The sequence below is a fragment of the Hibiscus syriacus genome, unplaced genomic scaffold (genome assembly GCF_006381635.1).
Source record: "Hibiscus syriacus cultivar Baekdansim isolate YM2019G1 unplaced genomic scaffold, ASM638163v2 tig00112993_pilon, whole genome shotgun sequence".
Lineage (NCBI taxonomy): Eukaryota > Viridiplantae > Streptophyta > Magnoliopsida > Malvales > Malvaceae > Hibiscus > Hibiscus syriacus.
The window spans coordinates 267754-293078 of NW_024063434.1; the positions used below are offsets into that span (position 1 = coordinate 267754).

Genomic DNA, 25325 nt, shown 5'->3' on the forward strand with positions numbered 1-25325 from the left:
TAATTGTATAATCTCTCTAATATACAACTCAATATATTTATTCATGGAAAAATCAGCTCGCACCAGAATGAAATGAGTTGACTTAGTCAATCTGTCTACAATCACCCAGATGTAATCTCTTTTGTTCGGAGTAAAAGGCAACCCCATCAAAAAAACCATCGTAACATTCTCCTATTTCCACTGAGGAATAGACATTAGTTGCAACAATCCGGATAGAACTTGATGTTCAACTTTGACTTGTTGGAAAGTTAAACACTTGGATACGAATTCCGTAATATTTATTTTCATTCCAAGCCACCAATAACGACTCTTGAGGTCATATACATTTTGTTTCCTCTCGGATGCATCGCTAATGGACTACAATGAGCTTCTGTTAACAACTCATTTTTTAGTTCATCATTATCTGAAATTACTAGTCTCCCTCGATAATACAGATTCTCATTGGCTTTAATCTCATAATCAATAAGCTCTCCATTCTTCACTTGCTGTAACTTCTTAAAACACTTTTCATCTATGGTTTACAATTCTGTAACTATATCTCAGCTAATATATCATCTCTCGCTTTACTTCGGAAGTTATCTTGTCCGGACATCTAATAAGATATAACCAAATAGTTTTATTAGCAAAACAACATACATATTACCCTTATCAGATAAGAAGTTTTCACATTTATGTTGGCATGTACACCTGTAAAGACACTCTAGACTTCGGCTTATGCCTAGAATCGGCTAAACCATAGCTCTGATACCATTAAATGTAACACCCCAACCCGTATCCGACCCGGATATGAATTCGAGATGTCACATTTACTATTCAAAACGTTTAAAACTTATAAAATTATGAAAATTCAAACTTTCATTCAAATAAAGTTAATAATTTACATAAGTACTGTCAAAATAGTAAAAAGATTGATCAGAACATATGTGAATTACACTTTCCTATATACCAACATCTATTATACAACAAAATACATACGGTGAGTTCACTTCTGATTTGATCTGCAAGTGAAGATATACTGCTCTGCCGAACCTAAGTCTGATCCTCTTGCTTCTCAATACCTACGTGTAAAACACTTACACGATAAGTCATAGACTTAGTGAGGTATAAACTTATAATAATGCATTTCTTATAAATATGAACATGCAACACAATATTTAAATAAAATTATCATTATCATTTCATGATTCCATCACATTACATATGCTTCAAGCTAACCAATAATAATATGATAACATATAATGCAATACACACACTTTTCATATTCTTTATAGGCCCATGTAAATACTAAGAACTTAAGGTATTCGAGTAAATGGAGGTTGTGCACATCTGTTGTCACCAAAGCTCGTATAAGCCCCACTAAGTGGCATATGAAATTTTTCCCTAAGGATCTATGAATATGTCTCGAAGGACCTATGAAACCCTCGACTCTTCATATGCCAACTATACCTAGAGCTCTCATATCACATAACATGGGCATTAGTGTTATACTTCGTATAAACATGCACTTATGTCATTTCCCTTGTAATCACATATATCTTTTATTCTATCACATTTCACATGTGCATATAACCATCAGTCTCATATCATGTAACATAAGTATTTAAGTACATTCACATGACTCATAAAACATGTATCAAACCATATGTAAACATAGATAACTTATGCATGTTTTTATAAAGATCATAATGTATGCATGTTCATAACTATTAGACTATGAAATCAACCTACGAAATAGACTTATCACAAGTCTTATTTCCATTGAATTATACCTATATTATGTACTCACCTTGGCCTCACTAAATTCCAATCTACTTCAATGATTTCCTTCCTTTCGATCGAATCTTAACTCGGTGATCGTTCTGAAACTTGTTAACGCTCAATGTCTACATAATCACACATTTATACATATTAGTATTCCAAATAGCATACTCTGATTTTTCATTTCTTAAACTAAAGGAATAAGAGAATTTCATTTTCTATTTAAAGTAGGTATCAGTACCCTCTATAGGGTATCGATATATCCCTTAACTGAGGTATCAGTACCATGCCTAGGTATCGATACCCATATTGTATTCTGTAATTTTTTTCGTTCAAGATGGTATCGATACCTTCCTCAAGGTATCGGTACCCTTGGTATCGATACTGTTCTTCAGGTATCGATACCCTTTGAATGTCTTCCTAAATTTTACTCTTGAGGTATCGGTACCTGATGAATTGGTATCGATACCCCTTGCCCAGAAATCAATCTTTAAGCCCAAAAATGCACTTAATTCAGCTCCAACGCTTCATGACTTAGCTCCTTTAATACCCTTAACTCAAAACTACATACTCAAACACATTCCTAAATCTTTAACACATCTTTAACCTTAAAGTCTCATTCTCCATATGAAATTTAAGAATCATACCAAATTTTCTACTTTTTCTAATTCAATTCTAACACTTCATATTTCTTATTTATGTTGATGACAAGTCAAATTTGGTCTTGGAATGTAGTTATTATCTTTCTATCAAGATTTCATTTAAGAACCCTTTATCTTAAATCCTTTATATTCTCTTCATCATATGATTTTAAAACAAATTAAGCTTTCCTTAAGCTTAATTATCACTTCATGATCAAAACCAAACTTGAATTTCGACTAATAATCAACTAAATGAAAATCTCACATTTGCTTTGAACCTTCATGCATAAAGAAGAGAAAAGAAGAAGAGAACTCTGGAAGCTTAATTTCCCCCTTCCCCTTCCACGTGTGTCCATATAACCATTCCCCAAATAATTATCTTGCTATCAAATGACCCTTGTGTCCTTCTATTCTTCCTTCTTTATAATTCAATCCCACACAACATTTCTCATATAAGTCCTTGAACTATTCAATTATTCTACTTTAATCACCAAATTCTAAAATTTTCCAATTTAGTTATTAACCCAGTATTGAGGATGTTACAGCGATCGCGACCACGGCCATGTCGAGACGAGCTCGGGCGAAGGTAAGAAATATTTTATCAGAATTCAAATCTGTTCAGAGAAAAATAAAATAAAATTAAGCATCTGATAAAATAAAATAAATAGAATGAAATATATTTTGCTAAAAATAAAGTGAAATTAAAATGAAAATAAAACGAAATGGGTTGTCTCTCATCAAGTGCTTTTGTTTAACGTCGTTAGCTCGACGACCTGATTTTTCAGACTGTGGGTTCCTCTAAATTGATTTATTCGATTAGACCAACTGGAGCATTTTCATAATACGGCTTCAACCTTTGACCGTTAACTTTAAATCAAACTCCTGAGTTATCTTCAACTTCAATAGCACCATAAGGAAATACTGGAGTTACTGTAAACGGTCCAATCCATTTTGATCTGAGTTTTCCTATAAAAAAGTTTAAATTTGGAGTTAAATAACAAAACTTATTGACCGACAGAAAAAGTTTTAAAAGAAGTTCTACTATCGTGAAATTCTTTTGTTTTTTCTTTAAATATTTGAGCACTGTCAAAGGCATTTTTCAGATTTCTTCAAGTTCTTGAATGTGTAATTTTCAAGCTTCACCAACCGCATCCATGTCCATGTTATATTGTTTAATAGCACAATAAGTCCGATGTTCTAACTCAACTGGTAAATGGCATGGTTTACAAAAAATAAGTCAGTATGGTGACAACCAATGAGACCTTTGTAAGCAGTTTGATATGCCCAAAGTGCATCAGTTAATTTTAAACTCCAATCCTTTCGGTCATGTTTAACAATTTTTTTAAGAATTGTTTTAATTTCCCGATTTGATACTTTGGCATGTCCGTTTGTTTTTTGATGGTATGTGGTAGCAATTATTTGAGTTACTCCAAATTTCTTCATTAGTGGTTCGATTACTCGGTTGATGAAATGACTTCCTATATCACTTATTATAGCTCGTGACATGCCAAACCTAGAAAAATAATAATTTTCAAAAAATTAATTGTAGTTTTAGCATCATTATTCCGAGTGGCCTTAGCTTCCACCCATTTAGAAATATAATCTACAGCTAAAATAATATAGGTATTTCCAAATGACGAAAAAAAGGACCCATATAATCAATTCCCCAAACATAAAAAAATTTACAAACTTATAGAGAATTAAGTAGCATTTCATTCCTACGGCTTAAATTACATGTACGTTGACATCTTTCATAAGTTTTACAAATTAAATATGAGTCCCGAAAGATGTTAGGCCAAAAGAAACCACATTCAAGAATTTTATGAGCGGTACGTTTTGGCCCAAAATGACCACCACAAGAGTAAGAATGACAAAATTGTAAAAATAAATTTACCTCACTTTTGGCAATACATCATCGAATTACCTAATCCGAGCAGTGCTTCCATAAATAAGGATCGTACCAGATATAGTATCGAGATTCATGCTTTATTCGATTGATTTTAGCTCTCGATAAATCTAATGGTAACTTACTTGTGGCCAAATAATTAACCATATCTGCAAACCATGGAGTTATTCTTTTCGCAACCATAAGTTTTTTTTAGGAAATTCTTCTCTAAGTGGTGGGTCAGATGTGGAAAGGGGAATTCAAATCAAGTGATCCGCTACCAGATTTTCGCATCCCTTTTTGTCTTTGATTTCCAAGTTAAATTCCTGTAAAAGCAGGATCCATCATATAAGCCTCGGTTTTGCTTACTTTTTGCTCATCAAATACCTTAAAGTTGCATGATCAGAAAAAAAAAAGTAATTTTAGTGCATAACAAATAAGATCTAAATTTTTCTAAAGCAAAAATTATAGCAAAAACGTCTTTTATCGTGGTTGAATAATTTTTCTGAGTCGTGTCCGAAGTTCAGGACACATAGGCTATGACATGTGGCTCTTTCCCTTTTTTGGCCGAGAACAGCTCCAACGCTAGTATCCGATGCGTCACACATAAGTTCGAATGGGTAATTCCAATATGGTGGCTGAACAATTGGAGCTGAAATAAGCTTTTCATTTAATGAGTTGAAAGACTCCTTGCATTTTGAATCAAAATTAAAGTCATGATCCTTTTGGAGAAGATTGCATAAAGGTTGTGCTATCTTCGAAAAGTCTTTAATAAAACTGTGGTAAAATCATGCATGGCCAAGAAAAAAATGAATTTCCGTCACAGTTGTGGGGTAAGGAAGTGAGCGTATAATATTTGTTTTAGCTTTATCAACCGCAATCCCTTTAGAGGAAACAATATGACCTAAAATTAACCCTTTATCAACCATAAAATGACATTTTCATAGTTTAAAACAAGGTTATATTCTAGGCATCTTTTAAGCACATTAGTTAAATTATCAAGACATTCATTAAAAGAATTACCATAAACCGTGAAGTCATACATAAAGACATTGATGCCTTTTTCCACATAGTCAGAAAATATACTTAACATGCATCTTTGGAAGGTAGTCGACGCATTACAAAGACCAAAGGGCATCCATCTATAGGCAAATGTACCGAAATGACAAGTAAAAGTCATTTTCTCTTGATCCTCAAGTGCTACTTGATTTGGAAAAAACCTGAAAAACCATTAAAGCAACAGTAATGAGTTTTCCCAGTTAATCTTTCAATCATTTGGTCTATAAAGGGAAGAAGAAAATGATCTTTTCGAGTAAGAGAGATCAACTTCCTGTAATCAATACAAACTCACCATCCATTTTGAACTCTTGTTGGCACCCTTCTTGATTTTCGACTACTGTGACTCTCGTTTTCTTGGGAACCACATAATCAGACTTACCCAATTACTATTCAATATCAGATAGATTGCGTCAGCATCATGAAGTTTCTGAATTTCCTTCTTTACTACTTCCATCATCGGTAGATTTAATCGGCATTGTCCTTTTCGTGATGGCTTTGCTCCTTCATCAACTTTGATCTTGTTCATACAAGTCGAGGGACTTAATCCTTTAATGTCAACAATGATCCATCATATGGCTTCTTTGTGAGAACGCATCACCGTTGCCAAAGCTTCATCTTCTCTTTCGGATAATTTACTTGAGATTATCACCGATAAGGTTCCATTTTCGCCCAAAAAGGCATATTTCAAATGTTTCGGTAACTGCTTCAATTCTATCTCAAGTGCCAGCAAAATAGAAGGTAAAATTTTAGTTTTAGATGAAGGTAAAGATAAATCAGAATTGATTAAATAAATATTTTCAAACTCTCTTTCTTCCTCTTCGTGGTAAAGTTCAGAATCCTTGGAAAGATTATAACAAATATTAGATTTAATATATTCATCAATTAAGGGATCTATAACATCAACATAATTAATTCTTTCAACACGGTCTAGGTATTTCATTACTTTGTAAACATCAAATTCAACGATCTAACCATCAAATTCCATTTTCAGTATACCACTTCTAACATAGATCTTTGTATGTGCGGTGCTTAGGAAGGGTCAACCTAAAAGTACTTCAGAATAAGTATCCGACCTATCATGTCAATAACATAGAAATCTGCAGGAAAAAATAATACATCGACTTTTACTAAGACATTTTCCATCACTCCCAATGGATAGATCACAGATCGATCAGCCAACTATATAGTTATTCATGTCTTCTTCAAAGGCTCGTTAGTAATCATTTTATAAATAGAAAATGGCATAACCTTGATTGAATCCCCTAAGTCACACATTGCACGTTTAATTTTAAAAGTACATATTTTACAAGGTATAGCGAACATACCTTGATCCTTCATCTTTTGTAGGGCTTTCATTGAAAAATTGTAGAGACATGTTCTCCCAAATTTACATTTTCGTGCCTCATTAATTTCCTCTTTATGGTGCAAAGTTCTTTTAAAAATTGAGCATACCTTGGTACTTGTCGAATTACTTCAAGAAGATGTATGTTAAATTGAACTTTTTGGAACACCTCTAAGATCTCCCTTTCTTCAGCTCTTTTATCATACTTTATCAACCTTTATGGGAAGGGTGGTGGCATGATTTCATGAGAAGAATGAGAAGGATGTACGTCAGACGTACCTTGTATTTTTGAAGGTGGCGTTTCTTCTTGTTCTTCCAGATGTGCGACTTTTTCTGCTAGAACTTTGGGTGAGATAATTGTTCCACTTCGGAGTGTGATGGTACTAACATTCTCTCTCGGATTTAACTCTGTTTGAGAAGGTAGTCTTCCTTGTGATTCCAATTTCCCCACTGTTTGAGCTAGTCGGCTCACTTGGTTATCCAACTCTTGAAGATGTATCTTTGTTCGACTTTGGAATTTTTCCTGGGATGCAACTAGCTTTTCCTAGGACGTAACTAGCTTTCCTTATGAAATTGCTAACTTTCCTATGATTTCCTCCAATGATGGCTTTTGTATTTGCTGTTGAAGATGAGGTCTTGGTTGATAAGTTGGCCTTTGATTTGTCGCATAACTGAAGTTTGGGTGGTCTCGCCACCCCGGATTATAAGTATTGCTATATGGGTTGTATGGTCATTGTGGAAGACCTGGAAAGTTTCCTACTACAATGATTTATGCATTGCCTTCTTCTTGCATCAGCGGGCAGTAGTCCGTCGGATAGTCTAGCTTCGTACATATCCCACATGCTCTTGCTGCTCCATATTTTCTTGTAACAAGTGAATTAACTATTTCAGTTAATTTATCTAACTTATTTTCAATGGAAAAGTTACTTATCTCGTGAACCCGTCGGCTGGGTTCACTTGAAAACTGTTGAGAGTTGGTTGTCATGGTTGAAATTAATTCTCTCGTTGTTGTTTGGGTCATGTTGACAAATGCTCCTCCGCTGGCGGCATCTACCATTTTCATTTTCATTGGTAAAAGACATTCATAAAAGTATTGAAGTAACATTTGCTCACTTAATCATGTTACGGAAAACATGCGCAAAGTTTTTTAAATCGTTCCTAATAGTCATAAAGACTTTCTTCGGTCTTTTGTTGAATGGAAAGAATGGTCCTTCGTAACTCTCTTGCTTTAGCCGCTAGGAAGAACCTGTCAAGAAAAATTCGACTCATGTCAGCCATGAATTAACTGAATTTGGAAGTAAATAAAATAACCAGTCTTTAACCAAGTCTGCTAAAGAGAAAGGGAAAGCACTCAATTTAATTTGATCTTCGGTAACTCCCTGTGGTTTCATTCTAGTACAAACTACGTAGAATTCCAACATGTATTTATGCGGATCTTCAGTGGGAAAGGCAAGAAAAGTAGGAAGAAGATGAATAAGCCCGTTTTTAATTGAAATTGAGTCCCGCCACTAGGAAAATTGATGCATAATGGTGTCTTAGTGACAGGAACTGCGACTAGCTCTCGGATCATTTGTTTTTCTTCTGCCATCGGGATTTGATCTTTATTGTATATGTCTGCTTCATATTTTATTTCCGGGTTTGATTATGTTTCTGAACTCTGCTCTCGTTCTTCTTGTCTTTTTCTTTTCTTTTCTCGAAGCGTTTGTGCGTAGATTCTTCGTGCTCGTGCTTCGATATCCATCTAGATCTGCTAATTCAACTGGGTTTCTTCAAGTCATAAATAAAAAACAAGAAAAATAAATCAGTACTTGTCGTTAGTCGCCGACAGCGGCACCAATTTGATAACCTTCGTTTTGCTATTAAAATAATTCTAGCTTCTTAATAATTAGAAAGGGAAAGTAGTATAGAAAAGAAGGGTTGATCCACAGGGATTGTGGTGTTTCTAATTTAGTGAAACTCTTTCTTTATTTAGAAGAAGATAAAATTCCAGATAAAGATGAGAAGATACAATAAAATAAAATAAATAAATAAATATAAAAGGGAAAATAATAAAATAATAAATAAAGATAATGTTAAAGATAAAAGGAGGGTTTTTAAATTATTTAAAGAATTAAAAAGATAAAGATTAAATAAACTGTAACATCCTCAATATCGGATTCGTGATTAAATTATAAAGTTTTAAAATTTGGTAATTAAATTAGAATAATTGAATAGTTCAAGGACTTGTATGGGAAATATTGTGTAGGATTGAATTGATAAGAAGGAGAATTGAAGGACAAAATGGTCATTTGGCAAGTAAATAATTAAGTTTGGTTATATATTAACCGCGTGGAAGTGAGGGAAGCAAAAACAAGCTTCCAAGGTTCTCTTCCTCTTCCTCTTCCTTCATGCGTGAGAGGCAAAGCTAAAGGTGAGGTTTTTGATTAGTTAATCTCTTGTTGAATTTAAGTTTGGGTTATGATCATTATATGATAACTAAGGTTAAGGAAAGCTTAAGTTATCTTAAAATCAAAGAATGATGAAGTTAGGAGAGATTAAAAGAATGATGAAGTTAGGAGAGATTAAAGATTAACAGCTATTGAATGAAATCTTGGAATATAGTTTATAATAAGAATTGGAAGTTGGATTTGACTTGTCATCAAGCTAATTAAGGAATATGAAGTGTTAGAATTAAATTTAGAACATATTGCAAAGTTGGTGTAATTCTTGAATTACATATAAAGGATAAGATTTTGAGGTTAAAGAAGTTATTATTGAGTAGATATGAGTTTTAGTATGAGTAGATGAACTAAGAATATGTAAAGGAATAAAATAGGAAGTGTTGAGCTGGAAATGAAGAAATTCTCGTGCATAAAATATGAATTATGGGTTGGTATGTATCGGTACATATTCAACATGTACCGTTACATCAAGGGTAAGTTTCCAGAAATTATTCATGTGTACCGATAAACAGGAAGTGTATCAATACGCCCCTTAAAATGAAAACATCGAATGTAATTTGTGTATCGATACATAGGAAGTGTATCAATACACTTCTTGTAAAGAAAAACATCGAATGTAATTTGTGTATCGATACACACGTTAAGGAATGTACCGATACACTGTAGAGTGTACCGATACCTACCTTAATTAAGAGATAAAAGTAACATTTCTTTTAGTCTAAGAGGTGATAGATTAGAGGATATCAATTAGAATACTAATATGGATCCATGTATGTTATGTAGATACTAAACGTAATCCCATTCCGGAACAATCGAAAGATTAGGATCGATTCAAAGCAAACAAGGCTAAGGTGAGTGCATAATATAGGTACAATTTAATGGAAATAAGACTTGTGATAAATCTATTTCCTAGGGTAATTTTATAGTCTAATGGTTATGAACATGCATACATCATCGTCTTTATTAAACATGCATAAGTTATTTATGTTTCATATGATTCAATACATGTTATATGACTGATATGGATGTATTTCAATTACTTATGTTATAGAATATGAGATGAATGATTATATGCACATGAGAAATGTAATAGAAGAAAAGATATTTGGGATTACAAAGGAAATGACATAAGCACATGTTTATATGAAGTATAATATTAATGCCCATGTGATGTAATATGAGAGCTCTAGGTATAGTTGGCATGCTAAGAGTCGAGGGTTTCATAGGTCCTTCAGGACATATTCATAGGTCCTCCGGGACAAATCTCATATGCCACTCAATGGAACTTATACAAGTTGTGGTGACAGTAGATGTGCACAATCTCTATGCACTCGAAAACCTTAAGTTCTCAGTATATACATGGGCCTATAAATAATATGAGAATGTGTGTATTGCATTATAGGTTATTGTATTAGTATTGGTCTTAATGAATCATGAATGAAATGGAATCATGAATGATAGTGATGATTTTATATGAATGGTATGTTACATGTTCATACTCATAAGAAATGCATTTTTATAAGTTTATGCCTCACTAAGTCTATGACTTAACGTGTAAGTGATTTACACGTAAGTACAGAAAAGTAAGAAGATCATCTTAGGAGTGGCAAAGCAGTATACCACAACTTGAAGATCAGATCAGAAGCACCTTATACAGTATGTGCGTCTATGTAATATATGTGTGTTGGCATGTAAATAGAGTTATATAGTATGTATGCTCTGTCAAGTTGTAACATTTTGAACTTAGTTATGTAAATATAGTTTTGTGTTAATAAAAGTTTAAATTTACTATGGTTTTTATAAATATTTGTGCTTTGAAAAGTCAATGGGACACCTCAGATTCGTATCCGGGTTGGGGGTGTTACATAAACAATTAAATAAATAAAAGAGATTGGGATAAAGAAAACTTATTGTAAAAGCAGCCTCAAACTTCAGCTTTGCCTTAAATTCCTATGATCATCGAAACAGATCTTTACTTCAAGATTCACATCGACTACCTGTCTACAAGGACAAATCCTTGTGACTATGCTTTGTGTACCGAATATCTAAGTGCACTCTTAAATTTCGGTTTGTGAGTTGATCTAAGGGACAACAATGTTGTAGATCTTAAAACGTTGAAGTTCAAAAAAGTTGTCGACTCGGATTATGTTGTTTCAACAATAATTGATTTCGATCTCAATTTCTTCTTAGCAAACAATTTTGCTAAGTGTGTTCATAGGAAGTCGAATGTGCTTCAATAAGCCAATCTTTCTTCCAACGTTAACCATAACAACATCCAGACCAATGTCGACTTTTGGTTTTGAAAATTTTTTGATTTGAAAATAAGCCCAGAAAATAGAGAGAAAAATTTGAAGCGATTTAAGTGCCTTACAATTCTCGCGTTTGGAATTAGGCCTTCACTTTAGCTTTAGCTTTATGCTTAAAAGAAAATTAGCTAAGCATGACCAAAGTCATACATAGCATAATTGAAAACAAAATTTTAAAAGAAAATAGAAGAAGTATGCGCAAAATAGAGAGAAAGCTAGAGAGAAAAAGAAGATTTAATTATCAGATGTAAGAGATATGTTTTTAGGCTTACCCTGAGAGGGTATTTATAACCTTCAAATTCCTAAAAACAAGCTAAAGATAATTCCTAAAATAATATCTTAAATCCTAATTAAAACACTTAAACTAGTTAAACTAAAATACCTAAAACAAAGATAAAATAAAATAATATTTAAAATAATATCCTAAATCCTAATTGAAATACTTAAAACTATATAAACTAAAATTCCTAAAACAAATATAATATTTAAAATAATATCCTAAAACTTGAGTTTAATTCAAATCTGAATTGCAGAAACGTGTAGATGATCTATTCGTTCTTCTAGAAGCACTGACTGGACCTTCTAGAAACTGACACGTCAGACCGTGTTATGCCCAGAGTAGTGCCCATGTCTCCAGTCATGACCAAATAATAAAAAAATACAGAATGCGCCCGTTTTACTACTAATTCTGGAGAGTAAGACCTTGCACAAAATTAAGCATAACACAACCAAATCAGCAACAATAAATCCATAAGATCGAAGAATTAACGAGCAAATATGACCGATTCAAAACACTCATCACCTTCATTTTAAAATCAACACGCAATCAAACAATTCATTATTAAACCTAATTACACTAAATGGTTAGTTAAGGCAATTTTCTAACTTAGAGTATCAAATTTTAAAATTTAAAGGATCTAAGGGACTTAACGTAAAATTCATAGTATCTAACATTAATCTTAGTCAATTTTAACCAATTATTGAATCAAATAATCGATGAGAACTCTTGGGCATTTAATGCAAGGATCAAATTGAATATTCTCTAAATTAAAGGACTAAAATGAAATTAAACTTAAAATGAAGGCTCTAAAGTGAACCCTAATTAATTTTTACCATTTATTGATTTGAATAATTGATGAGAACCCTAAATGCATTTAATTTCGGGACCAAATTGAATTACTCACCTAATTAAAAGTATAAGGACTAAAATGTAATAAATTAGAAAACAAATTCGAATAAAAAATAAAAGAATGAAATAAATTAAAATACAGTATCTAAAAATATGTAAAATGACAAAAATAATACATCACATTCGCATTAAATGAAATATCATGTAGTAGTGATTGAAATGAACAAAAAGTGAAAATCAATGCACAAATTCAAATTAAACATAACATCAAGAATGGTGACCAAATTAAAACAAATATAAAACGGCAAAGCGGAATTAAAATAAATGAAAAAAATGAGACATTAGTGACCGAATTCTGAAAACACAGCAAAGACAGTGGAAAATTCTAATTAAGTTAAAGAATAAAACAATTGGTCTCTTGATATTATGGGAATGTAAATAGATTATGGCATTTTGTTTTGATCAGGAATGAATTTCCTAAGGATTCAATCCATCATTAATGCATAGACCTCAAATTAGTCTTTAATCACCTTTAATCTGATTTGAATTATACAGACAAAATTAGGGTATTATATATGATTATAGACAATTATTTAAATTAAAAACAATTATTATCATAATATTATAATATTAATAATTAAGTTTAAATAAAAACTAGAACAACTCAATTTAAATTTTATAAATTTGATTCGATTCTAAAAATTATCAAATAAAATTTATCACCTTAAATAATTTAAAAAACCAACTCGACTTCCTATTTGTATGTGAGAGAAATTATTAAAGGGAATATCAAGCACATTCCATTGGTACAAATGGTGGTAGTTGTCAGTAGTCACGTGTAGAGTGAGATTAAAATGTGTGCATTATCTGCTTCGAATTTTGAAGCAGCACACACACATCCTTTATTTTTACCCATTCTGCTTCTTACATAATACATTTCCCCTTCTGATTCTTTCCCCATACCTCCCTCTCATACTTGCCACTTGTTGCACCTCGTACATACCCAATAACCTTTGCTAAATCAATTATATACTCTCTTTTTCCTATTTTAATTTTTAATAATTCACTTTTTATCTTATTAAATATATTATTAATAAAAAATTAAACTCATCAAATAAAATAAACGCTTGATTGAATCAAGACAAATTTAAAAATTGATTTATTTAATTTGACAAATCTTATTTTATAATCTAAACTTTATTTAAAAACTTTTTAAAAATTATTTTTTAACATAAAATTATACATAAATCTCATCTCATCCACAGATAAGCAAAATAAGAGAGTGTGAGTAGGGTTGTAAATGAGACAAAACAGATAGTGAGTTATTTGATATCGATTTGAATTTTTAATAAACTAAAATAAATTACTTGATATTTAACTATCTTTTAAAAAAATACAATATAAAATTTTTTATGCATTTAAAATTTAAATTCATTAAATTTAAAAATTTTATAACTTTGAACTTTTTTAAACTCAACAATATTAAAACTTGTATCAAACTCATTTACTGTTCTTGAGAAGCGAAGGAGGATTCTAGAAGTGAGTTCATGAGTTTATCCAATTACCGCACTTTGGGCGACAACATTAGGCGACGTTTCATTGAATGCAGACGTAGCTCGTAGCCTTACGCCAAGTAGACCCACAATATTATTTTTTTTTAGAAAAACAACAAAATACTATTTATTTGAACTGTCAAACCGAATCATAAACCGTCAAATTACTGCCACCTAAGCTACCCTGTTCTTACTCTTCATATTCTTCCTCTTTTATAAACTTCATACACAGACTCCTCCATAAATCGCAACCGACTCCACCTCTCTTCCTCCGCCGCCATCCGCCACTTCTTCCCCCTTTTGGGCGACGCCAACACGAAAAGAGCTTCCATTTATAAACACAAAAGGTTAATATAAAAACAAAGGCAGGCAGGCAGGCAATGGAACAAAAACATATACTGTTATCCGCTTTGGGTGTGGGTGTTGGGGTAGGGATGGGTCTGGGTTTGGCTTCGGGTCAGACCAGATGGACCGGAAGCGGTTCCACCTCTTCAACCGGCATCACTTTGGAGAGGATTGAGAAAGAATTGCTTCGCCAGGTCGTTGATGGCAGAGAAAGCCAAGTCACCTTCGATCAGTTCCCTTACTATCTCAGGTAATTTTTTCTCATATTAGCAAAAATTAAAAAAAAAAATACCTATATGAATGTTTTGAGCTAAGATATAGCTTGGGTTTTAAGCTACCAGAGTTTTCTTCAATCACCAATATGAAGGCTTTAACTATTAAGCTGCTTTGTTCAAGGCTTGATGCATATAATTAGCTTTTCACTGTTCGAATGGTGTTTGATTTTATTTGGCAGTGAGCAAACTCAAGCATTGCTAACCAGTGCTGCCTATGTCCACTTGAAACATGCTGATGTTTCTAAGTACACAAGGAACCTTTCCCCTGCTAGTCAAGCCATATTGCTCTCGGGTCCTGCAGGTTGGTTGCCTTAAATTCCTTTCATATATATATGAGATAGATCCAATTACGCAGTCTAATAGATTTATGATAGTCGGAGGAGTAAAAATAGAAGGTTGAGATTAACGGGAAATAAGAAGATTTTCATGGAGGAAAAACAAATTAATCTTGAGTGGAAAATAAGAAGATATTCACGGAGAAAAAACAAGTTAATCTTGACTTCTATTTCCCCTCGTGTACTGATTACGGTCCTAAATCAGTGAAGTGAACCCTAACCTTATATTATATATTGGAATTCATGGATCGGTTTCTATAAGGTTTCTAATTGGATTGTTGTTTTCTCCCTTGAAGAACTTTACCAGCAAATGCTTGCCAAAGCTTTAGCTCATTTCTTTGAATCCAAGTTGCTTCTCTTGGACATAACTGACTTCTCCTTAAAAGTGAGTATTGTTCATCTCTTGACTTGATCATCTTTAAGCTTCAAGTTGTCACATCTGTCATTTAAATGATTACCTTTGTTACAGATTCAGAGTAAATATGGAAGTGGCCAAGAATCCGTAAGATCAATTCTTTCTTCTTTTTTTCTTGTTGTGTAACATATATTTTCCTTAATTAACTAATGATTCTCTTCTTCAGTCTTTCAAAAGATCCACCTCAGAATCAACACTCGAGCGCTTGTCTGGTCTATTTGGTTCATTTTCACTCCTTTCTCAGGAGGAGCCCAAAGGTATGCAGGATATGTTTGGTTAATATTGTTTCCATAACAATTATTGGAATATCATAGCATCAACTAAAATAAACAATTTCTTCAACTAAAATATGTTTGGTTAATATTGTTTACAGTAGACGTGTGTAAATTATTGTGACCATGAACTATAAGTATTACAGGTACCTTGAGGCGGCAGAGCAGCGGTTTTGATATTGGATCAAGGTATTGATACATATGTTCCCGATTAATCTTATGAGAAAACTTGTAGCCCTATTCTATTTTTTTTTCAATCTTCCGATCCTTGTAACTGCAGGGGAACAGAAGGTCCTCCAAAGCTACGTCGATATGCATCTGTATCAGATAATATTAATAACCTTGCTTCTCAATGCAGTCCAGCAAATCCAGGTAGTCATAAAATTGTTTTACTTTTCTCAAATGGTTTAGAAAATAAATTTTGGGTGAAGTGATTGGAAGTTTTTCCTCAAGTGCAAGATCAACACTATAAACCACTGGTTTTTTATTTCACAACTAACAAATATCTCTTTCTTCCGCACCCTTCATTAGAAGTAGCTAACAACAAACAGTGCAGTTGTCTGTCATAAGAAGAGTAGAAAATATTTTGTAGACTGATATGGGGTTTCTTCGTGAGTGTCCAGTGCATCCTAGAAGAAGAATAATTAGAAATGTGACTCTGAGTCATGTCTTATGATCCTGAATGAGTAAATAAAACCTTAAGTTGAAGCTGGAAGACGTCAAACAACTTTTCTTGATCTTTCTTCAATCAACTACTTAAACTTTATAAGGACCAAATTAATAAGAATTCAAGGGCTTTCTGTTTGGACTGGTTTAATCTTTTTCCTCCCTTTTTGTAGCTCCTCTGAGGCGAACAAGTAGTTTGTCTTTTGATGAAAAGCTTCTTATACAGGCTCTTTACAAGGTATCTTCCATTTGGAATCCTTGCTAGTTGCAGCAGTGAATAATCTTGAAATGTCAATGAACCTTGTGTTTATACGATATGATATCTTGTTGTGAAATTATGGATCAACAGCAATTCTGAAATAAATGCAGGTCTTGGTGTATGTGTCAAAAGCCAGTCCCATTGTGATGTATCTTAGGGATGTTGACAACCTCTTGTCTAGATCACAAAGGGTTTATAATTTGTTCGAAAAAATGTTAAAGAAACTTCCTGGGAAGGTTTTGATCCTCGGGTCACAAGTTGTCGATCTGAGTAATGATGAGAGGGAAGTGGACGAGAGGTTAACCGACATTTTCCCTTACAACATTGAGATCAGGCCTCCAGCAGATGAAAAACATCTTGTAAGCTGGAAATCTCAACTGGAAAAGGACATGAAGATGATCCAAGCTCAGGATAATAGAAATCACATCATGGAGGTACTCTCGGCAAACGATCTCGACTGTGATGATCTAGACTCAATCTGTGTGGCAGACACAATGGCCCTAAGTAAATACATTGAGGAGGTTGTCGTATCCGCCATTTCTTATCATTTGATGAATAATAAGGACCCCGAATACAGAAACGGAAAACTCGTGATATCATCAAAAAGGTCGGATCATTGTCTTGTGCTTGGTTGTTGCTACCATTAATATCACATTTTTTAATCGAGTCATGTTGATGCAGTTTGTCACATGGACTGAGTATATTCCAGGAAGGAAAATCCATTGGCAAAGACACGTTAAAAGGGGAAACACAAAAGGAAAAACATGAGGTCTTTATGCTTAACTGGTTGTGTTTTACATTATATAGAGGAAGGAATTAAAATGGTAGATTGCTACTAGGCTTAACTTCCCCAATTTTTTCTTTGTGCAACTTTAGGAAGCAAGAGCTACTTCTGCAGCTGTTAAGCCAGAACCAAAACCCAGCAGCACAAATCCTGAAAAGAAGAGTGAAAAAACAGTTCCGGCAACAAAAACCGAGGGTGAAAATTCTGCTCCAGCCTCAAAAGCTCCAGTGAGTTTGTCTTTCTTTTAGCTGCATTTTGTGGATGATATAATTTTCTCAGGTATCCAGTTCCTTCGCTATCCCGCTGCTCTCATTCTTTTTGTATGTCTTCACACTTGTTTTAATTGTGGCAGGAAGTTCCTCCTGACAACGAATTTGAAAAGCGTATAAGACCAGAGGTCATACCAGCAAATGAGATTGATGTTACATTTGCAGATATTGGTGCCTTAGAAGAGACCAAAGAGTCACTGCAGGAGCTGGTGATGCTCCCTTTGAGAAGGCCAGACCTTTTCAAAGGTGGTCTCTTAAAGCCTTGCAGGGGAATATTGTTGTTTGGTCCTCCTGGTACTGGGAAGACAATGTTAGCCAAGGCAATTGCTAAAGAAGCTGGTGCAAGCTTCATTAATGTATCCATGTCCACTATTACTTCTAAATGGTTTGGTGAAGATGAGAAGAATGTCCGAGCTTTGTTCACATTGGCAGCCAAAGTCTCTCCAACTATTATATTTGTTGATGAGGTTGATAGCATGTTAGGGCAGAGGACTAGAGTTGGAGAGCATGAAGCCATGCGGAAAATAAAAAATGAGTTTATGGCTCACTGGGATGGGCTCTTGACAAAGCAAGATGAGCGCATCCTAGTTCTTGCCGCAACCAACAGGCCATTTGACCTTGATGAAGCCATAATTAGGCGTCTTGAGCGAAGGTGCACAGAGTATCTTATATATTGGATCAAACCTTATTCATCTCTAAGATGAACATTGGAAGTTTGAACACGTAAGTGTGTTGTTATATACTAATGATCAAGTTGTGTTAACAGGATCATGGTGGGACTTCCTGGTGCAGAGAACCGGGAAAAGATTTTTCGAACTCTTTTGGCAAATGAACAAGTAGCAGAAGGTCTAAACTTCACCGAGTTAGCATTGATGACGGAAGGATACACTGGAAGTGACCTTAAGGTTTGCATTTTCAGAAGATGTTATCTTTTAGATGGATAGTTTGAAGTATAATCACTGTCATTTCCTATTTTTTAAAACAGAATTTATGCACAACGGCAGCTTATCAACCAGTTAGAGAGTTAATACGGCAAGAGAGATTGAAGGATCTGGTAAGTTAATAACTTAAACTTAGGCTTTTGTAATCCCCTACTTTTGCTGTAAACCAAGAGAACACTTTATCTTGAAGGAGAATTCAAGACTAAATGCACTTTTTGTTCTCTAATAAACTACTCTTTACAGGAGAGAAAACAGAGAGCAGCTGAAGGGCAAAACACAGATGGTAGTGCAGAAGAAAGAGTCGTTACCCTAAGGCCATTATCTATGGAAGATTTTAGGCAAGCAAAAAATCAGGTAACCATAATCAAGAGAGTTTATAGCATGTTCCAGTTGCCAAGAAAATGTACAGATTGATGGTTGGTTCATTTCTCACCCAAATTCCTTCTGCCACCCCATTTTCTGGTCTCGAGCAGGTGGCGGCTAGCTTTGCCTCCGAGGGAGCTGGAATGAACGAGTTAAAACAGTGGAATGAGTTGTACGGAGAAGGGGGTTCGAGAAAGAAGGAGCAATTAACTTACTTCCTATGAAGGGTTCATTTTACATTTACAGACAACACAGGAAGACTTTAATTGAGGACCCATGGTTTAAGTCACCATCCATCGACAACAAGGTGAATACTGAAATATAGAACAAACACGATGCAAAAGCAGAAGCCAACCTGAAAATCTATCCTTGTTAGTGGTGAAGTCCAGATAGGAGACATAAAAATTTGTAATATGATTTTATAGTTTGCGATGCATGCGTTTAACACTAAAGATAGAGAGTTTGTTGAGGGTATTGGAGTGGTAAGTACTGAATACCATAAGCTTTTGGTTATATTCCAATCCAAACTGAGGACACAAAAATGTTGGATTTCAAAATATATCAACTGCTTTTATCTTCTGGTTTAGCTTGGCTATCTTTCCAGGAAAGTTCCAATGACATCATGGGCATACTCGCATTTCATAAACATTATACGATTACCCTATTTGGTATGCACAGGCAAATTGGCATGGGACATCAATCCAGTGGAATTATGTTGTTTTTGTTTAGGAAAGACATAACATACTTCTAGTCCATGCTATAGCAGTTGATTGAAGATCAATGGGGTCGATTAATTCCTAAACACAATGCAATTCAGTAGGATAGATAACTAGAAAATCTTATAGGGTATCGACTGAATGTAACATGCAACACAATAACATATTGTCACATAAGCATAGAGATCCATTAGCAGGCTACCTATGAATGCATCGAAAACAAAGATTCAAAAGTTCCAATATTCATCAGCATTGTGAACCCAGTTGCAACAAAAAGTAAAAGGATTAAAGCAGGGTTCTAGCTGACACTGGATAAATTTTATCAGCTTCACGAGACACAGTACATAGTATGTCTAACCTCTGAACCTAACAGCAGCAACTTCACCAGTGATCTAATGCTTCTTTTTCTCTTTTAATGGCCCCCTTGGAACCTTACTTAGAACTTTTGCATCAAACACGGCGTACTGCTTCTTAATCTCGTGCATTGCTTTCTCGGCGAATGGATCTACCTTGTCCTCATACTTCTCGTATAGCACGGATACAGTGAAGTAGCACAAAGACTGTTTTACAAAGCCATTAAAATTAAACCAGGAAACAAGAACTATACGGGAATAGAAAACAGAGTGCTCGGAAGCAACCCCGATACCTATGTAGAACAGCGTCAAGAAGTTGCACAAACTTCCCACAATGGACAAGACCCACAAGCCAGAAATAACCTGAGCAATCACAGTGACATTTCAATATGTTTCTCAAATGCATAATAAAATATTCAAATCTTGTATCAATGAAAACCATCAACATGAGAGAAAACAGATAAACAACATAAGGAAAGGAACTTTTTAAGGTCTCTTCCCAATGAGATATCCCGCAGGACAGTGAAAGCTCGGTTAATCTCAAACCTAAGCGCCAGGGCAAACTCTGAAACCGGTTCCTTAGGGATTTGAACTTCCGGGATGTGCGGTGTAGACCTATTGAAGAAGAAATCATCACACCGTTACTATCAGCGGAAAGAAATCCAAGTCCAAATATACACAAAATCTGTAAAACATATGTAACAGCTTACTTGTTGATGAACTGCGAAGCATTCGACCACAAGAAGAGCAATGCAAGAGCAAGTATCAACAAGTGACACACAAGAGTGAGAAGATGGTATTCGAGCAATTCGAACAAAACCCATATCACAGTTGCAATACCAAGAGCTCCTGCTGAAAGTTTCTTGTTCCTCCACAGTAAAATGTCGGCCGCTGTTGCACGCACACCATTCCATCTCATGAGCATCACAAAAAAGGAATTGCAGGCAAGAGGTAATAATTACTGATGATAATCACTTAAAAAACCAAACTATTATAATCGAAGGAGATATAATCAATAATACTAAGTTTTGGAACTTTCACTAACATAAAGATAATCCCAGAATCTGTTCGCACTCGCAAAGCAAAAAAATAAAAATAAGAATTGAACTTCACTAAAACTAATCCTCAAAAATCTACGGATTCTAAAGTTGATTTAACAATAGAAGATAAAATTAACTGATCAAAAACCAAAATTAAGCTCATACATAACTAATTAATCAAAACTGGAAGCTAAATGCAAATCACCAAGTCAGATCTAATAACTCTTCCATCATCATCAAGGGATCAATAAAAGAAAATGGTGAGGGTTCATATCTGAATCAGAACGAAAATCATAAAATTTGAAATCCTGTACTTCAAAAAGAGGTTAAAAATGGAGTGAACAAGTTCAAGGATCGGAGAAAAGGGTTCCCGTAACATACGTTTGCCTCCACCAAAAACGTGGTGAACGGGCTTTTCTCTTCCAAAGAGACGAAACAGCTTGGCTTTGATCGAAGATTTTGATGGCTTATCTTCATCGGAGTCCGACGACGATGAATCGTGGCCGTGGATCTTGTCTGCAATCTTGTCAATGAAAGATTCCTCGTGCTTCTTCTCTTCGTGCTCTGCCATTTTCTTTTCTTTTTCCACACAAATTCAAAAAAAAACCCAACTACTCGCTTTGAAACGTTTTGAAGATTGAAAGAAAACCTGAAAACAAAAATCGGAGAAGAGTAATTGGAATGTTCTTTGACTTGTTTCTTTGAAGCTCGTATCGCTTTTTTGTGGCTACACAGAGCGTGGGTGTACACGTTAGATTTAATCTAGACCGTTTAATGAAGAGACTTTTAATCGGTACCGTTGCTAGGTTTGGCAATCGTGGGAGGAAAATCCTGAGACCCGCACCGAATTCGAGCCGGTGGTGAGATTTTGATAGAGTTAAGTCGAGTTGAATCAAAATTTTCAAATTATTCATGCTACGATCCTTATTTTACAACTTGACGTGGATTTTATATTTTTCAAATCAAGTCGTGTTGAATTTTAAAATTTATGTTTAAATTTAATAAATATTTATTAAATTATGATATTATTTTATTTTATTTTAATTATTTTTTATAATTATATAATATAATATATATATTCATATTTTTTCGGATGTGATGTACATATATTATATAAATTTAAGATAATCAACTCAAACTTAAAAATCAATCTACTAATTACTAAAAATTTTGAGTTATTCGACTTGTAAAATATAATTCGATTTGAACTTGAAAATTTTTCGAGTAGAGTTTATGAAATTACATCTCGAAAATCAATTCGAGCCGAGTTTTTTCGAGTTGAGTCGAGTAAAAAAATTAATTTTAGAGTTGAATCGAGTTTTGTTCACCCTTAAATGGAGTAGTTGGAACAACAAAATGTTTAAGAGTAAACTACATGAATAATCATTAATGTTTGGATAAGTTTCTTTTCTCGCAGTTGAAGTTTGAATTGTTGCATTACGATCATTAATGTTATTGATTTATAATAAAATTATCATTTCATCGTCATTCCTGATAAATCAATGATGTAAAAATATTAATAAAAATTAATACTTAGTTTTATCTTTAAACTATCGTTAAAACATCAAATAGATCTTTAAATGTTTTTCACACAATACAGTACTACTCTTTTTATTTTCTTAAATTTTATTTTAAATCTTTAAATAATTTCTTTAGACCCACAATTTACTTAAAAAATATTTAACTATTTTCCATAATCTTACCATCTATTTACATGTGTAATTATCTAAAATTTTAAAATAAATTTTAAAAACAAATATAATAAAATATCCTATCAAAGAAAGGGGGAAAACTAATTTAATACAATACACTTTAACATTTTTTGTTAAGAAATTTTACATGATGGTTCTACAAAAATGAGTTTTACACGATGGTTCTGTTCTTTATTCTGAAGTGAGAAAATTGTTGAAAATGTGAGGAAATATCAAGAAAATCAAAGCTGGGGTAAATTGGTGGATATACAGCTAAAGAAAGGCGTCATCAGAAATATTATTGATTTTTTAATATTTTCGGTAAAATATTATCTAAAAAATTATTTTTTTACCGAAAATATTAATTTCGCTACCTAATTTCTGGTAGAAAAAATATTTTCTAAAAGAATATAGTGCATCATCCCACTATACTATAATATTATTTGATTTCAATTTAAATAGATTTTAATAACCATATATTATTCATATATATTTCTTAATATTTTCTTTTCATATTCGATATACATATATTATACAAATTCGAGATATTCGGCTCAAAGTTAAAAATAAATCCACTAATTACTAAAAACAAATTGGTTGTTCGAATTACTACTCAAGCTGTATTTTACAACTCGATTTGAACTTAATTTTTTTTGAGTCGGGAGTATGAAATTACAACTCGAAGTCAATTCGAGTCTAGTTATCTTTAAAAAAATCAATTTTCCGAATCGAGTTTTACTCACCGGTCTGGGTGAGTGTTTGAAATTGTTGTAGGTGTGTGCAACTCATAGTTTTAATTAGGGATGTAGAAATAAGGTAATCCTCCATTCTAAGTTCCTTGTAAGCTCATCTCTCTACCTAATTTTGGTTCCATACAATTCTTGTGTGAGAGATACATGTATACATTTTAGAGTTTCTAACATAGTGAGATGTTTTAGCTACTGTTTTAAATTTTTAATGCACATTATATAATATGGAAATGCTATGAGAACAAGTAAAGTGAATGTGACATCTATGTGTAATAGTCACACCAATGTGTGTAAATGTGGTACTTATGTGTACAGTAGTGGCACTTAAATATGCGTTTATGTATATGTGATGAAAAAGGTTAATGAAAGCATATTCCAAAATGATAAATTCACCATAGTGAAACGTACGTTCTAAAACATCAAATATGTACGTAAAATTGTGGATTATTTATTTATCGATTGTTTTATAACTTTTAAGTATAAGGTTTAATGTTAAAATAAGTGTTGAAATTATATTTAAAGTTAATTTGAAGTGTTTAAAAAAATTCGTTAAAAATAGATTTTTTAATGTTTCTAACGTTACATTTTTAAGTGTTTGAACCATAACTGCTGTTAAATTTAGACATTATTTGACACATCACACATATAAAATTTTAAAAATATTAATAAAAACACTTAAAATTACTATTTAATTTTTTTAAATTATAAAAAAATCTTAAAATCTCAAAAATTCCTAATTTCAATCTCGACATCACCACTAGCCGCCACAACCGCTGTCCATTGGCTAAAATCTAGACAAAACATGACCTCCTAAACACCCAACAACTGAATCCCATGCTTCAAGCGACCATTGCAGCGCAAAATGGATGATTGCAACGAATTATTGATTCTGGGTAAGGATAATGATTCCAACGATTCAAACGATGATTCCTCTCTACATGTGTTGAAATCCGATTATATGAAGTAGCCAATGGCAAGGGCGACGACCAAGGCAAGTAGGCAATATTGACGGCCAACTACATGGATAAAGGGGTTCGGAGTCAAAGTTCTTAGAATTTTGAGTTTTTGTTAGATTTAAGAAAAATATTGGTTTTTGTATAAATAAATTATATATTTTTATTTTAAAATATTTTTTTAAGTTTTTATAAGCTCGTTTCATTTAACATCCGAATTTAACGTCAGACACCTGAAAGTGTAAAACTGAGAATGTTAGACACATTTTTTAACGAATTGTTTTTAGGTATTTAAAATTAACTTTGAGTAATAAATAACTTGAAAACCCTAGTTTTGTTTAACTTAATTTTTTATCGTTTTCTTCATTCTCTTTGATTTTTATTTAGCCGGTGGTAACACTAATCTTAATGTTAGTTGTCGATCACCATGAACTATTAATTCTTTTGCTTTTTATATTATGTATTTTATTTTCTTTTTTTTTAGTCTTTTTAATTTTAAAGAAGAATTTCTATCCTTGTGACACATTTTTCTCTGCTCTTGTGGCACATGTTTTCTATGCTCTTGTGACATAATCTTTATGATTTTTGGTACGTTTCACATATTTTTGTGTCATTTTGGTACTCGCACAAAAACCATCACAACATTTATTTTATACTTGGTTTGTCGGTGGTCACGTATAATCAAATCATCTCTTCGGTAAGAGATTGTTTGCCTATATAATCAGAATTGTATAGCGAAGCAGCTTGCCAAATTGTTTGGTTTGCTCATCACTCCTTTTATCACT

General features: G+C 33.3%; 1 protein-coding gene and 1 pseudogene across 3 annotated transcripts; one reads left to right on the top strand and one right to left on the bottom strand.

Moving 5' to 3' along the window:
- The first annotated feature begins 14386 nt into the window (after positions 1–14386).
- On the top strand, positions 14387–19557 carry LOC120185192 (uncharacterized AAA domain-containing protein C16E9.10c-like). 3 transcript variants are annotated; one of them, XM_039189481.1, is made up of 16 exons: positions 14387–14709; positions 14914–15035; positions 15366–15454; positions 15539–15571; positions 15651–15741; positions 15903–15945; positions 16037–16128; positions 16596–16660; positions 16792–17288; positions 17363–17450; positions 17558–17692; positions 17818–18386; positions 18501–18639; positions 18720–18788; positions 18919–19029; positions 19149–19557. In XM_039189481.1, the coding sequence occupies exons 1-16, from the start codon at positions 14495–14497 to the stop codon at positions 19260–19262; spliced, it is 2472 nt and encodes an 823-aa protein (XP_039045412.1). In that variant the 5' UTR covers positions 14387–14494; the 3' UTR covers positions 19263–19557. The 3 variants fall into 3 exon arrangements, with proteins under 3 accessions (XP_039045412.1, XP_039045411.1, XP_039045413.1); XM_039189480.1 differs by having other exon boundaries at positions 14388–14709; positions 15651–15746; positions 15908–15945; XM_039189482.1 differs by lacking the exon at positions 14914–15035 and having other exon boundaries at positions 14388–14684; positions 15348–15454; positions 15651–15746; positions 15908–15945.
- A 383-nt stretch (positions 19558–19940) lies between these two features.
- On the bottom strand, positions 19941–21800 carry LOC120185185 (annotated as a pseudogene).
- Positions 21801–25325: the final 3525 nt, after the last annotated feature.

Excerpts from the sequence above, each read along its gene's own strand:
- LOC120185192 (XM_039189481.1), top strand. The coding sequence starts at position 14,495 with ATGGAACAAAAACATATACTGTTATCCGCTTTGGGTGTGGGTGTTGGG. Across the intron at positions 15,572-15,650 it reads ATGGAAGTGGCCAAGAATCC|TCTTTCAAAAGATCCACCTC; the intron begins GTAAGATCAATT and ends TCTCTTCTTCAG. Across the intron at positions 18,640-18,719 it reads ACACTGGAAGTGACCTTAAG|AATTTATGCACAACGGCAGC; the intron begins GTTTGCATTTTC and ends TTTTTAAAACAG.